This window comes from Chrysemys picta, chromosome 1 (assembly GCF_011386835.1).
Source record: "Chrysemys picta bellii isolate R12L10 chromosome 1, ASM1138683v2, whole genome shotgun sequence".
Classification (NCBI taxonomy): domain Eukaryota; kingdom Metazoa; phylum Chordata; order Testudines; family Emydidae; genus Chrysemys; species Chrysemys picta.
In genome coordinates, this window is record NC_088791.1 from 97,961,874 (window position 1) to 97,976,685 (window position 14,812).

Consider the following 14,812-nt stretch of genomic DNA (forward strand, 5'->3'; position numbering starts at 1 on the left):
CTGAAATTCTCAGTGCCATTACCCAAAAATCAGCGCTACCTTTCGTATTATGTGCAGTGATTTTTTTTAATGTCTTTTGGCTAGGGTTAGGGTTCCTAGGGATAGCGCTCCCCGCCCTAGGGTTAGGGTTCCTATAGGTAGGCCTTCCGGGGCTAGGATTAGGGTTCCTATGGGTAGGGGACTTGCGGCTAGGGTTAGGGATCCCATTGGTAGGTCTCGCCGCTGTAGGGTTAGGGTTTCCATGGGTAGGGCTCCCCATCTAGAATTAGGGTTGCTAGGGTAGGGATCCAGGCCCTAGGGTTAAGGTTCCTATGGGTAGGGGACTTGGGGCTATGGGTAGGGTTCCTAGGGATAGGGTTCCTGAGGCTAGAGTTAGGATTCCTATGGGTAGGGCTTCCTGCCCTAGGGTTCCCATGGATAGGGCTCCCTACCCTACTGTTATCCTAATCCTAGCCCCAACTCCCCTCCTGTAGGAACCATAACCCTAAGGGGGGGGCATACCCATAGGAACCCTAGTGCTAGGGTGTGGAGCCCTACCCGAAGGAACCGTAACTGTAGGCTCAAGTCCCCTACCCATAGGAACCCTAACCCTAGGGTCTTGAGCCCTACTATTAGAAAGAGTAACCCTAGGCCCAACTCTGCTCCCCCTAGGAACTCTAGGCGTAGGGTGTGGACCCTACTCGTAGGAATCCTAACATAAGTCTCAACTCCCTTTCCCATAGGCACTGTACACATAGCCCCAACTCCCCTACCCCAAGAAACCCTAATGCTAGTCTGAACTCCCCTACCCAGAGGAACCAGAACCTTAGGAAGGGGAGCTCTACCAGTCGGAACCCTAACACTAGCCCCAACTCCCCTATCCCTGGGAATCCTAACCCTAGGGTGAGGATGCCTACCTGTCAGAACCTGTCAGATGTCTAGAGTGGGGAGCTCCACCTGTCAGAACTCTAGCCCAATCTCTACTAATGTAGGAATAATAGGCGCTGACTCAACTTTCCTACCTGTAGGAAGCCTAATTCTAAGGTTTGGCTCCCTAGTCTTAGGAACTGTAACAGTAGGGCAGGGAGCCAAATCTTTGTAACTCTAACCCCGTGGCAGAGAGCCCTACCCGTAGGAACTCTAACCCTAGTGTCAACTCCCCTACCCATAGGAAGCCTAACCCTAGGGTGATGAGCCCTATGCATAGGAACCCTAACCGCAGGGCAATGATCTCTATGCGTAGAAATGCTAACCCTAGAGTGGGGAGCTCTACGGAACCCTATATGCAGCACCAATTCCCCTAACCCTAGGGTGGGGATCCCTCTCTTTAGGAACTCTAATTCTAGCCCCAGCTCTCCTACCGATAGGAACCTTAAACCTAGCCTAACTTTCCTACCTGTGGGAACTCTATCTCTAGCCCCAATTCCCCCACGCATGGGAATGCTCAGCCTAGCCTCAAATCCCCTACATGTAGAAACCCTAACCCTAGCCCCAACTCCCCTACCTTTAGGAACCCTAACCCCAGGGTTGGGGGAGCCCTACCCCTAAGAACTCTAACCCTAGCAAGGGTAGTCCTATCCGTAGGAACCCTAACCTTAGGGCAGGGAGCCATACCTGTAGCAACGCTAATTCTAGCCCCAACTCGCCTAGCCGTAGGAAACCTAACCCTAGCTCCACCTCTCTTACCTGTAGGAACCCTAATCATAGCCTCACCTCCCTTTAACCCCAATGCCCTTATCCACAGTTACCCTAGACCCACCTCCCCTACTCATAAGAACCCTAACCCTATGGCTGGGAGCCCTATCCGTTGGAACCCGAACCTTAGCCCCAACTCCCTTGTAGGAACCCTAACCCTAGGGCAGTGAGTCCTACTTGTGGGAATCCTAACCTTAGCCCCAACTCTCCTACCCACATAGGAACTTTAACCCTAGGGTGGGGAGACCTACCTGTAGGAACTGTAACCCTAGCCCCAACTGTCTGCCCATAGGAAGCCTAACCTAGAGTGGGGAGTCCTACCCATAGGAACCCTAATCTTAGGGTTGGGAGCCCTACACATAGGATCCCTAACTCTTTCCCCAACACCTGTACGCGTAGCAACTATAACCATAGCTCCAACTCCCTTACCTCTTCTAACCCTGACCTTAGTGTGGGGAGCTGTTACCATAGCAACCCTAAACCTTGGGCTGGGAGTCCCTACCCATGGGAACCTTAATTATAGTCTGGGAGTCCCTATCCATAGAAACCCTAAATCTAGTCTGGGAGCCCCTACTCATCAGAACCCTAACCCTAGCGCAGAAATCCCTACCCTTACCAACCCTAATTCTAGTCTGGACACCCCTACCCATAGCAATCCTAATTCTATGGTGGTGAGCCCTACCAATAGCAAACCTATATCTAGCTCCAACTCCCTGTGGGGAAAAAGAACTAGGTAGCCTTCTTAATGACAACCAAAGTAACACCGAAGGCCCAAATTCAGGCCCTCTGACAGAAGCTGACTACACAGACGGCCTTTACATAAAACAGTACAGGCCAGAACCTGAACTAAACTAGGCTGTGCAATCCCCTGCCAAATACGGTCATGGGCCATGACCAGAGGAGGGAGGGGAAGGAAGCCATGCGAAAGGCCTTAGCAACATGATAACCGCTGGTTGATGGAAAAACATGATAACTGCTCATTGATGAAACAACGGCTTATATGAAGAAATTGCTTCTAGTAAAGGCCAGATCTTCCTATGGTTCCAGTTACCTGCCACCAGCCAATCATATATCATCTGTGGGCGTCCTGTAATAAACCCCCCCGGAAAACAATATGTACCCTGATGAAAAACAACACCCCCGCTGGTGCCAAGTACCACCCAGGTCAAAACCACCAAGAAACCCCTCACCCAATAGGCACCCAATTCTCGTAAATAATGAGGAAGCTACCGGGAAAAAGGGACAGACCCCTACTCTTATTTTCGCATAAATGACGTATTATTTGTACTATGCTTGCGGTTTGACGGAATAAAAGCAGCCTGCGTGCTGTGCTATTTGTAGTAGTTTTCGGACTGCTACCCCGACGCGTTGGTATGTATTGCAATAAACTGGCCTCAGGCTTGAGTCTGTGAACTAAAATCAATGCGTGGGTGACTTTTTCCACGACATCCCCTACCCATAAGAAGGCTTACCCTAGCGCAGAGAACTCTACCCATTGTAACCCTAATTCTCATCTGGATCCCCTACCCAATGCAACCCTAGCCCCAAGTCCCCTACCCATAGGAATCGAAACCCTAGGGCTAGGAGCCCTACCCATGGAAATGGTAACACTAGGGTTGGGGGGTCCTACCAGCACGTATCCTAACCATAGGGCAGGGAGCCCTACACATAGGCACTGTAAACCTACACACAAGTTCCCTATCTGTAGGAACCCTAACCTTAGCCTAAACTCAGTTACCCATAGGAACATTAACTCTAGGACTGGAAGGCTTAATTATAGGAACCCTAGTCCTTGCCTCACATCCCCTACCCATAGAAACCCTAACCCTAGTGCGGGGAGCCCTACTCATAGGAACCCTAACTCTAACTATAGCGCCAGCTATCCTGCCCATTGTAACCCTTACTCTGGGCTGGGGACCCCTTCTCATAGTTACCCTAACCCTAGGGTAGGAAGCCCTACTGGCAGGAACTCTAACCCTAGCCCCAACTCCTATTTATACCTATAGTTACCCTAACCTTAGAGTGGGAAGCCCTCAGGATAGGAACTCGAAACCGAGCTCCAAGAACCCTACCCATAGGAACCCTACCTGTAGTTTGGGGAGCCCTATCCATAGGTACCCTGACCCTTGCTCCAAGTGCCCTACCCATAGGTACCCTCATGCTAGCTCCAAGTACCCTACTTATACGTACTCTGACCTTACAATGGGGAGCCCTACCTGTAGAATCCCTAAGCCTAGCTCTAAGAATTGTCTGCATAGGAACTCTTACCATAGCTCAAGTATCCTACCTACCCTAACCATAGGTCAGGGAGCCCTAACAATAGAAATGTTGACCCCAGCTTCAGGTACCCTACCCGTAGGAATCCTAGCCCTGCCCCCAGGGAGCCCCACCCATATTAACCCTATGCCTAGCCCTAAGTCCCCTAACTGTACATACCCTAATACTAAGGTGGGGAGCCCTAGCCATAGGTACCCTAACCCTAGGGTTTCTCACATTATCTGGCTCTTTGTCCCCAGCCTTCTCGCCCAGCCAGACCCAATCTCATCCTCCTAGCTTCTCATCCAATCTCTCTCTCCACACTCCTACAGTTTACAGTAACCCCCCCCCCAATCCCCACTGACTCCCAGTCTCCCTCCCAGAGCTCTTCATTCAATCTCATTGGGACCAGCTCCTCTTCCCAATATCTTTGCTCGGCCAGTCCCAGTTCTCCTCCCCTACCTTTGCTTCTCATCAGATATGTCTCCCTCCCAGATCCTTTCCCTGCCTTACTGGTTCCCACTCCCAATGTCCCCCTTTGTGGTCCTGATCTGCTCTTGGGTCTCCCCCCCCCCATTTCTTTCCCAGTTCCCAGTCTCCCTCACAACACCCAGTCCCAGTTTCCCTCTTGCCCCCCTCCCCCATGCTAGCCTCCAGTCCCAGACTTTCCCTCATGTTCCTTGCCCAAATCTACTTTCCTCTGTCCCAACCCCCAGTTCCAGCTCTTGTTCCCTCTGCCTTCATGTCAGTCAGCTTCCTCCTCCACATTGCTTGGATGTCAATGAGGTGGCATTGAGAGATCAGGAGAGGAACAGGGTGCCTGCTGTCAATTCCAGGTATCCAGTCCAAAGCAGCTGGGAACTGCAATTGTGAGAAAAATCTTGCTCAGTGTGGATGGTGTGATGGGTTCGGTCACAGAGACCCCCTTGGGACTGTCACCTGATGTGCTGAGATTACCTCTGAGCCCGTTTTCCCTGCCAGCTTGGGACTCCAGAACCCTGCCTTGTTGAGCCAGACACGCAAGCCTGCTGCAACATAGACCCAGGGTCTGAACCACGCCCCCAAAGCTGCAGGTTTTAACTGAAAACCACTCAGCAGATTACCTATCTCCAGCACCCAGACACCCAGCTCCCAATGGGATCCAAAACCCAAATAAATTCATTTTACTCTGTATAAAGCTTATACAGGGTAAACTCATAGATTGTCCACCCTCTATAACACTGATAGAGATAGATGCACAGCTGTTTGCTCCCCCAGGTATTAATCACTTACTCTGGGTTTACTAATAAACAAAAGTGATTTTATTAAGTATAAAATGTAAGATTTAAGAGGCTTTAAGGTTCAAAGTAATAAGAGACAGAACAAAGTAAGTCATCAAGCAAAATAAAGCAAAAACACACAAGTCTAAGCCTAATACATTAAGAAACTAATTACAGGTAAATCTCACCCTTAGAGATGTTCCAATAAGCTTCTTTCACAGACTAGACTCCTTCCTAGTCTGGGCCCAATCCTTTCCCCGGGTACAGTCCTTGTTAGTTCCAGCAGGAATCTTAGGTGAAAGGCAAGGGCTTTCTCATTACTGGGAGCCTCTTTGTTCTCTTCCACCACCTTTTATATCTTTGGCACAAGGCGGGAATATTTTGTCTCTCTGGGTTCCCACCCCTCCTTCTAAATGGAAAAGCACCAGGTTTAAGATGGATTCCAGTATCAGGTGACATGTTCACATGTCCTGTGAGACCCCCTCCATTCTTCCAGGGCTGGTCCGCACGTATACCGGAAGGCTTGCAGGTAAATAAACTATTTACAACCAATCGTCCTAGTCAATGGAAGCTATCAAGATTCTAAACCACCATTAGTGGCCCACACTTTGCATAATTACAATAAAATCTCAGAGTTATACTTCATATTCCTAGTTTCAGATACAAGAATGATACATTCATACAAATGGAATGAACACACTCAGTAGATTATAAGATCTGTAATTATACCTTACAAGAGATCTTTTGCATAAAGCATATTTCAGTTACATCATATTCACACTTATAAACATATTTTTATAAAGCATATGGAGTGCAACATCACAGATGGAATCTTTTGGGAGTTTAGCTGTGGAGTTCTAGGAAGTGTCTACTGAGCATGTGAGAACTGCAAATTTTCAAAGCCTTATAACGTGGCTAAATTTGGGCAGATTTTCAAAGGGATGCCAACAGGAACATCCCTGAAACAAAGGCCATTCTCTTGCCAAATATCAAGACCTTGCTCCAAAGTATGGAGGAATTAGAGATTCTCAAAGAAAAAGTCACCAAAATGTATTTTCCCTTATACTCATTCTCAGAATCGGCTAAAGTGTTTTCGCTGACATTTTCCAAAAACATTGAACGAGAGTCAGGCACCTGGCATGGAAATTTTCAGCCCAAAGGATTAAAGTTTGGGAAAGTTATAAATAACAGAAAACTGTGTCTTATAATGGGAACTGTAGGGCAACCATAATAGTAGGCGGTGCTACCATAACAACAGATGCTGCTATAATATAGTAACAGACCCTGACAAAACCTCCTGCCCCCCTTACCCTACCCCACCCCTGGGTATACTTTCCTCATCTCTTAAATTCTGACACAATGGTGAGGCTAATTCAGAAGTTCTGCAGAAATCTAAATTTCAAATATCAGGTAACCCAAAAAGTAGCTTGTGTGTGTCGCTCCATTACTTTCCTGGTTCACTTCTAACCAGACCCTGTCACCCTTCTCCAGCTTAAGGACTGTACTTCCTGACATATTTTCATAAGAGTTTAGGGTGGTCTGATATGATCCTATCACTGCCTGGCTGTTTTTCATTAGCTGAATGGACGTGGTGTTCTGGTACAACTCCACATTGTAGCCAAAGTAATAAACTCCAGGTATTTGGCAAGTGAAAATTCCTGTGGCCTTATCAAAATGTTGCTGATCATTGTATAAAATTTGATGAAATATAATGGGTTGTTTAGGAGCTGGATAGTTTTTGGCGAGTTTCATGGCAAAGGCAGATTTCTGACGTGGTGAGCATTCTCCTGGGCTTCCTTGTGGGCCGGTGGGACCTGGTTGTCCACTTTCGCCCTTTGGTCCCATTGGACCTAGTTTTCCTGGAGGGCCCTGTGGCCCACGCATTCCTGTGGAACCTGAAAAGGATTACAAAAGAATGAGCTAGAAGCAGATACTTTTCCATTTGTTCTCATCCTGCTCAGATGTGACTCATTTAAAATCCCCCAAAACTTCTTTGTTGACAATGCCTGCAGTGGGTCAGTTAGAGACACTGCCCACCAGGGTGGGATAAACTACAGTTTAAAGCATTGCAAACTCCCTAAAGTAAGAGAAATACTCCTACCATACCCATAAACTCTGTTCAAAGTAAAACACCTCAGCTTTAACTCTAGAGAAAACACTCTACTCTTAATTATTGTCCTCGGGAGTGAAAATGTTTGACTGACACACACTCCTTGTGGTTTATTCCTAATGCTCTGGTGTGTGGCTAAGTGTTTAGGCTCATGAAGCATTTTCAGGTGGGATGTGTGTATACAGGTGTGGATGTGGATGAAGAGTGAGTAGAGCTCTGTCTTTAACACTTCTGTGGGTGGATATTGTCCTCTCTCTGGTGTCTCAGAGCAAGGAGGCGATCATTTATCCTAAACCAGTGGAATTCATCCAGTGCTGGATGTAAGGCAGGGTCAGAGGGGAGGTGATTTGCAGCTCCAGCATAGGGGCTGTGCAAATCACCTCCCTTCTGGATTGCCCCCCTGAGCAGTTTAAATTAGCTCAAGAGCTTCCCTAATAGAACTGGTCAAAAAATTATCAATTTTTTTTCTCCCCCAATAGATTATTTTTTTGACAAAACAAACTTTCAACAACAAAACAAATTATTTATTTTTTGCGGGGAGGGGGGAAAATCGTAAACTTTGAAGAAAAATTTCACAGGGGAAATTTCCCCCCCAACCAGTTTTATTCCCTGTCTTGTGCCCCTTTAAAGCTCCTACAGCATTGCAAAAGGGGGGGAGTCACTGAAGGACAGCAATACCCTGGCTCCATCCTTAATATAACCCCTTATCTCCTCAGAACTGCCGGAAACATGTATGTGTGGGCACCCAATGCCCCCCCCACCACCACCGCCTGAGAATGCTTCATGAGCCTAAACACTAAGACTAACCCAGAGCATTAGGAATAAACCACCAGGAGAGTGTGTCAAACATTTTCACTCCCTTGGGAGGCCATTAAGGTGGATTGAGAGGTAAGTTGTTTTTTTTTACTTGCCAAAAACCCAGTTCAGGATTCAGTATTTCACTGCAAGGCCTCTCCATGATGAAACCATTCCTAGCTGTTGTTATCCAAATGTCTCTTACTGCATTTCTCGGCTGTACATCTGGTGTCTAATATATATACATACCATATTCCTACGTTCAGAAAGGGCAAATCTCTGATCTTAGGATCATAATTCTATCACTAAGTAACTGTTGCTATGAAGTGTTTCTGGTTGTTCCAAATATGCAATGTACTGAATTCTGAATAAGAAACTGGTGACATGGTGCTATCAAAAGTTGGTATAGCGTGAAATGATTCACTTAAATGTGACTTACCTGGTTCCCCTCTGAGTCCCTTCTCCCCTTTCTCCCCATTGAACCCATTATGACCAGGAACTCCATTGTTCCCAGGAGGACCTTGGGGTCCTGGGATACATAGAGCAAGAGGGGTTTTTTCCTGTACTGCCACAGTGACGGAAACAGCTAAAATCCAGACCCCTGGAGTGGGAGAAAGGGGAAAGCCATTCATTAGAGCTTGCTAACAGTAGTTTTCTGCAAGCAAAATTCAAAAACAGCCATATAGATTGGGGTTTCTGGATGTGAACTGCACAGTACTTCTCAGCCTACCACTACTCAAATCATCATTAATCACGTTTATTACGGTAGTGCCTAAGGGCCACCCAAGATCAGGGCCCTATTGTGCTAGGCATTCTACAAACACAGGGCAGTAGGCCCCAGAGATCTTACAAATGTGGGACAAAGTCTTAAAATAAGGGTGGTCTTGTATCTCAGTACAAAGGATCCGGGGGGGAGAAGCAGAGTAGAAGAAAGTTATATAATGTAGGGTTACCATATTTCAGCAAGAAAAAAAGAGGACGGGAGGAGCCCCGCCCTAGCCCCGCCCCTGCCCCTCCCACTTCCCGCCCCCCCAGAACCCCCAAACCTCCCCCTGTTCCTTGTCCCCTGACTGCCCCCTCCTGGGACCCCTGCCCCTAACTGCCCCCCAGGACTCCACCCCCTATCTAAGCCTCCCTGCCTCTTGTCCCCTGACTGCCCCAACCCTTATCCACACCCCCACCCCCAGACAGACCCCTGGGACTCCCACGCCCCATCCAACCACTCCCCACCCCCTGACAGCCCCCCCCAGAACTCCCAACCCATCTAAACCCCTCTGCTCCCTGTCCCCTGACTGCTCCGATCCCTCTCCCCACTCCTGCCCCCTGACAGCCCCCCCCAGAGCTCTCAATCCCCCCCCACTCCTTGTCCCCTGACTGCCCCTCCTGGGACCCCTGCTCCTAACTGCCCTCCAGAACCCCACCCCCTACCTAAGACTCCCTGTTCCTTGTCCCCTAACTGCCCCCTCCTAAGACCCCCCCCCAACTGCTCCCCAGGACCCTACCCCCTACCTGTACCCTGACTGCCCAAAACTTTCTCCACTCCCCCCAAAAAGCCCCCCCTGAACTCCCGACCCCCCCCCCGTTTCTTGACTGCCCCCTCCAGAACCTCCCTGCCCCTTCTCCTGCCCCCTGGCCCCCTTACCCTGCTGCTCAGAACAGGGTGTTGGGCTCTGTGCGAGCCGGACACGTGGCTGCGCTCCCCAGCACAACACACAACCCGGTCCCTGGCCCTGCACAGTGCTGCCGGACCGGGGCACTGGGCTGCAGGGGAGGAGGAGCTGCCGGCTCAGAATGCAGGGAGGGAGGGAAGGAGGGGGGGAGGAGGAGCTCCTCTACAGCTGCTCCGGAGTCCAGCCCGTGACTTTCCTGCAGCCCTCCCAGCCGCTCGCTCTGCTCTGCCGGGGGGGGGGGGGGGGAATCCCGGACATTTTGAGTGATTTACAAATTCCCCCCGGACGCTATTTTTAGCACAAAAAGGAGGACATGTCCGGGTAAATCTGGACGAATGGTAACCCTATATAATGGTAGCACTAGCAACTCTAGGCTCCCTAAAAGGTTTGGGCAGCCCCTTTCCACACTAGAGGTGTGAACTCCTGGCTCCACTGAAGTCAGTGGCAGAAATCCTATTGACTGTGTTGGGGCTGGGATTTCACCCCAGATGTCTGACCTAATACAGTTGCACAGCGAGGAACAAACGTTGCACCCTTTCAAAGAATATCACAGTTGCTACTGAGCTGTTCATGATCTCAGAGCCATTGTTCCTGCCTCAGGACTGAAGCCTGCAGAATGCCTTTGGAGCCTGCCTTGGTGTGGTGCGCAGCCTTCCCCACACAAAGCCACACTTCCCAGTGCTGCGGTGTTAACAGCCACAATTAAGCCCACTGTATTAATTAGGAGTGTAGAGCCTGATTGCCCTCTCTATCCCAATTATACACTGGGAGAGCTCCGCCGATGCCCAGAGTTACTCCTGATTTTTCCCCAGCATGAGAGGAGAATCAAGCCATGTATCTCCTCAAGAACGAAACCCACCTGATAAAAACATGCTGTGAGTTTCTTGTCTTTCCCGTGACGTCCCGGCAGCTGGGAAACAAGCTTCTTCGAGAGCCTGTTTCCTGAATCACTGTATTCTGCTCCTCACCCTTCTGCTTAGGACCCTCAAAGACACAGCTAGGACTAAACAGCTTCCCTTATTGCTGCTTTGTACACACTTGACCTACTGTGACCCTGGCTGTTCTAGTACTGACACTCCTCCAACCAACAGGATACATTCCCTGCTTGTGTCTTGTTTTCTCATTATGATCTCGGGGTGTACTGTTGTAAGACTGCTCTGTTCCACTCTGCTAGTTGCTGTATCTTGTTAAATAACAGTAATGAAAAACAACAGACTATATCTAACACAAATATTACTGACTACTCTAATTGCTGTATTTGGGTACTGAGCCAAATTCAGCCCTGGTATAATTCCATTGATGTTAAGACAGTTACACTAAGGGTGAATTTGGCTCATTTCCTTATTTGTTCTGCCAACTATCGCTGTGGGACATACTCTGGCAGGCTGAATGTGGAACAAAGGGACTATAAGGAAAAAAACAGGCTGGTTTAGCCAACTAGAGAATAGACTATTGTTCAGGAATGCAGAGGCCTAGCTTTACATAAACATGATATATCAGTATACAGGCCTGTTTGACCAGCTGTCTTTATTAAATTTCCTGCGGGGGGGAATAGTTATGTGCAAGAAAAAGTGTTGATGAGACTTTGGGCAAATCTACATTGCAATCGGAGCTGTGATGGAGGATTGTGTAGAGATACCCAAACTAGCTTTGATCTAGTTAGCACAGGTACCAAGAGCAGCAAAGCTGTGGCAGCATGGGCTGCAGCCTGGGTTAGCTGCTCAAATACAAGCCTACCAGCGAGTGCAAGAATGTACTTGGGTGGCTAGCCCGCATGTTGCTGTGGCTTGGCTACTATTGTTACTTGAGCTAGTTAGATTAAAACTCTCTGTGGTAGGGCCACACATACTGTAGTTGCACCTCTGATTGCATCCATTGCCCTGTCACAAAGCACTCCTATGGATTTCCTTAATGGCGCTCAACTTTTATTAATGCTTCAGAAACACCACATGTAAATATTGGCCAAGCCTACAGGAAGCATCCTTTAATTCTACGACTACTTAACTCTTATATAGAGGATTGAGCAGTAGATACAAGTATGTGGGAGGTAGCTCAGAGATCAAAAAGGCATCTTCCACTCAGACGTGCATATACACCCACACATTCCGTGTAGTCAGTGAGCTGAAGGCTGCAGCTCAACGAGTTGAATTTTACATCATTGGCGACAGCGGATACTGACCCTACTTATGACAGGGGAATTAACCTTTGTAATCGACCCAGAACAAGTGACTGAGGCCAGAAAATGAAGTCCCAGTGTCTTACCAACACACCAGAGTGTCACACATCTACTATAAATGCTGTGGTGTTATTATTGTTGACCTACTGGGACTGGTCAATTTCTTTGTGCTTGGGGAGGCCACTAAGGGACAGTATTGGATTGAAGAGAGCAGCAAGTCCCAAATGGTGTTACTTCCCCCTGCGGAAACCCCCTTCCTCCTACTGTGCCACGTTGAACTTGGAGATTTGTAACTCCCATCAGGCCTGACACACTCATTGCCACAACACACTGTTCTCATAATATTAGGGTGACCAGACGTCCCGATTTTTAGGTGTTTGTCCCGATATTTCCAGCAGCAATCAGTTTTTTGTTTTTTTTTCACTCTGCTTTTTTTTCCTCTTCTTTTTTTTTTTTTCTCTGCTGGCGGACCCCCTACTTCCCCCCTCAACCCCGGTGTCCCGATATTTTCTTCCTCTCATCTGGTTACCCTACATAATATGTATCTCAAAGGCATCATGTAAAGTATCATAGATAAACTGGTGACACACTGATCCCCAAAATCATTGTGTGATGTATGTATGTATGGAGTACAAACAGTTATAGATGTGTGCTGGAAATATGTTTTTAAAATGTGTTCAGCCTGTCCTAGACAAAGGAATGTGTATTTACTAGGGCTGTCAAGCGATTAAAAAAATTAATCGCGCTGTTAAACAATACCATTTATTTAAATATTTTTGGATGTTTTTTACATTTTAAAATATATTGATTTCAATTACAACACAGAATACAAAGTATACAGTGCTCACTTTATATTATTATTTTTATTACAAATATGTGTGCTGTAAAATGATAAATAAAAGAAATAATTTTCAATTCACTTCGTACAAGTACAACAGGTATGAATTTTTAGGGAGCCTACTTGTGTAGGGAGGAGATGGGCTGGCAAAGCAAAGATACCAGCCTATTGGGACAGAAACCTCGTTTAGTACCCATTGTGGAGTGGGAGGGAGCCTCATTAGAGAGACAGGAGGGAGCAGGAACTGTCAGAATGGTGAGTTCCTGCTGATGTTACAGCCAAAGGAGAGACACCACACCTAAGTTGACTCAGCTCTCGCCCCTCAGGTTGAGTATGCTTTTTAACTGACAGGCTTTGGCTGCTTGAGCTTTCTGAAGGAAAAACCAGTGCTACATAGACTGCTTCTCAATAAACCTATCAAGGCCTATTCTTGATTTATCCTCTGTATTTTTTGCACAAGATACTGTCAAGGGTGTTGAAATAGGTTGTCAACATGATCAGGAAGTCTATCCCACACATGAAGGTGACAAGCATTACCGTGTAAGCTTAAGTAAATGTTCTGACTACCACTGATAATGTAATGCAAGAAACTCTGACTTTGGAAACAAATTCCCTGAAACAGAATTTGGATTGTGGGTCATCAGCTCAGGGCTTATTAGGTCTTGGCTTGTTGCATCCTGGATTTCACAATCCAGGGCTCTGTTTTCTGAACTTGGGACCCAGTTCTCAGAACCCAGATTTAAAAACTCAGCTGTCAGGATGCAGAACCTAGATTTCCAAACTTGAGACTTGGAACTTGTTTTTGAGATTTGGAATTTGGCTTTGGAGACTAGAATATGGAGCTCAGATTTCAGAACTATTCCTGAAGAACATAGATTTGGTTCTTGGCAGTCGGCTTTGGCAACCCAGCACCTAGATTTTGGAACATAAGATTTTGTGTTTGGGATTCAACTCAATTTTTACACCTTTTTTTTTTAAAAAATCAGACCATGCAGCACTATTTTCCCATTTCAAGGTTCATAACCCAGGTTTGAGAACGTTTGCTTTTGAATCTTGCCATTTGGAATTCGGCCCTCAAACTAGTTTTCACAATTAGTTTTTCTGCAATCATAAGTATGGCTCAGATTCTCAGAGGTATTTAGGTTCCTAACTTCCATTGCTTTCAATGGGAGTCACATAACTAAATACCATTGAAGATCTGGGTAGGTGCTATCAAAACTCAGAAGCCAGGTTTTGGAGCTTCGATTTTGGGTTACAGATATCCTGATTTTCTAATCTCATATTTGATTTTTGGGACTTGTTTTTCAGGATTTGCTTTTGGGACTGGGGACCCAGTTATTACAGCTCATTTTATGAGACTTAGCAAATTCAACCTGCTTTCTAGAACTAGGAAGCTAGATTTTGGTTTACAGAACCTAGTGTTCACAACCGTGAGCTCTGCCTTTCACATCTCAAATTTTGTATTTTGGAACTCTGCTTTGAAAACTCGGCATTCAGAATTCTGCATTCAGAACCTGGTTGTGGCAACCTAGATTTTGGAACTGGAAACTCCATTTTTGATGACGGCAACCCAGATTTCCAGACCCATATTATGGTATATGGAACTCTGATTCTGAAACTGTTTATTGACGAATGTCTACTAAATACAATTACATCCTTTTGTCCAGGTAGCTTTGCTCCTGTTTTTGGAGATTGTCTGAGCTTCACACGACTTTTCCTTTACATCTCAGAGCAATTTCTACAGGAGTATCTGATTCCTTTGGCTGGGTTTTACCATCTGCTAGCTGGGCCCTAAGCAGTGTTCATCCACCCCCTTGCAAAGATCAACAGTTACTGGCCTGGATTTTTAGCTAGCATGAACTACTGGAGCTCCATTGCTATCAATGGAGCAATCCCAATTTAAGCCAGCTGAGAATCTGGCTCATAGCCAGCTATTTAGCACTTTGCAAAATAGATCTCTTTTTCCAGAGAAGGAATTGACCTTCATGTTTTTTCTGGAATGGCTGCCTTTCCGTAAACCATGACAATTATCAC

The 14,812-nt window shown here is 46.9% G+C and overlaps 1 protein-coding gene across 1 annotated transcript; it reads right to left on the reverse strand.

Annotated features, from left to right (window-relative positions):
* Positions 1-5,208: 5,208 nt before the first annotated feature.
* LOC101932529 (hibernation-associated plasma protein HP-25-like) lies at positions 5,209-10,945 on the reverse strand. The gene is made up of 3 exons (XM_005300844.5): positions 10,624-10,945; positions 8,534-8,695; positions 5,209-7,084 (listed from the first exon to the last, which is right to left on the reverse strand). Exons 1-3 carry the CDS (start codon positions 10,634-10,636, stop codon positions 6,582-6,584), a joined length of 678 nt encoding a protein of 225 aa, XP_005300901.3. The 5' UTR covers positions 10,637-10,945; the 3' UTR covers positions 5,209-6,581.
* Between the last annotated feature and the right edge of the window lie 3,867 nt (positions 10,946-14,812).

Coding starts and splice junctions, on each gene's coding strand:
- LOC101932529 (XM_005300844.5), bottom strand. Junction 7,085..8,533: donor GGGACTCAGAGGGGAACCAG/GTAAGTCACATT, acceptor AATCCTTTTCAG/GTTCCACAGGAATGCGTGGG.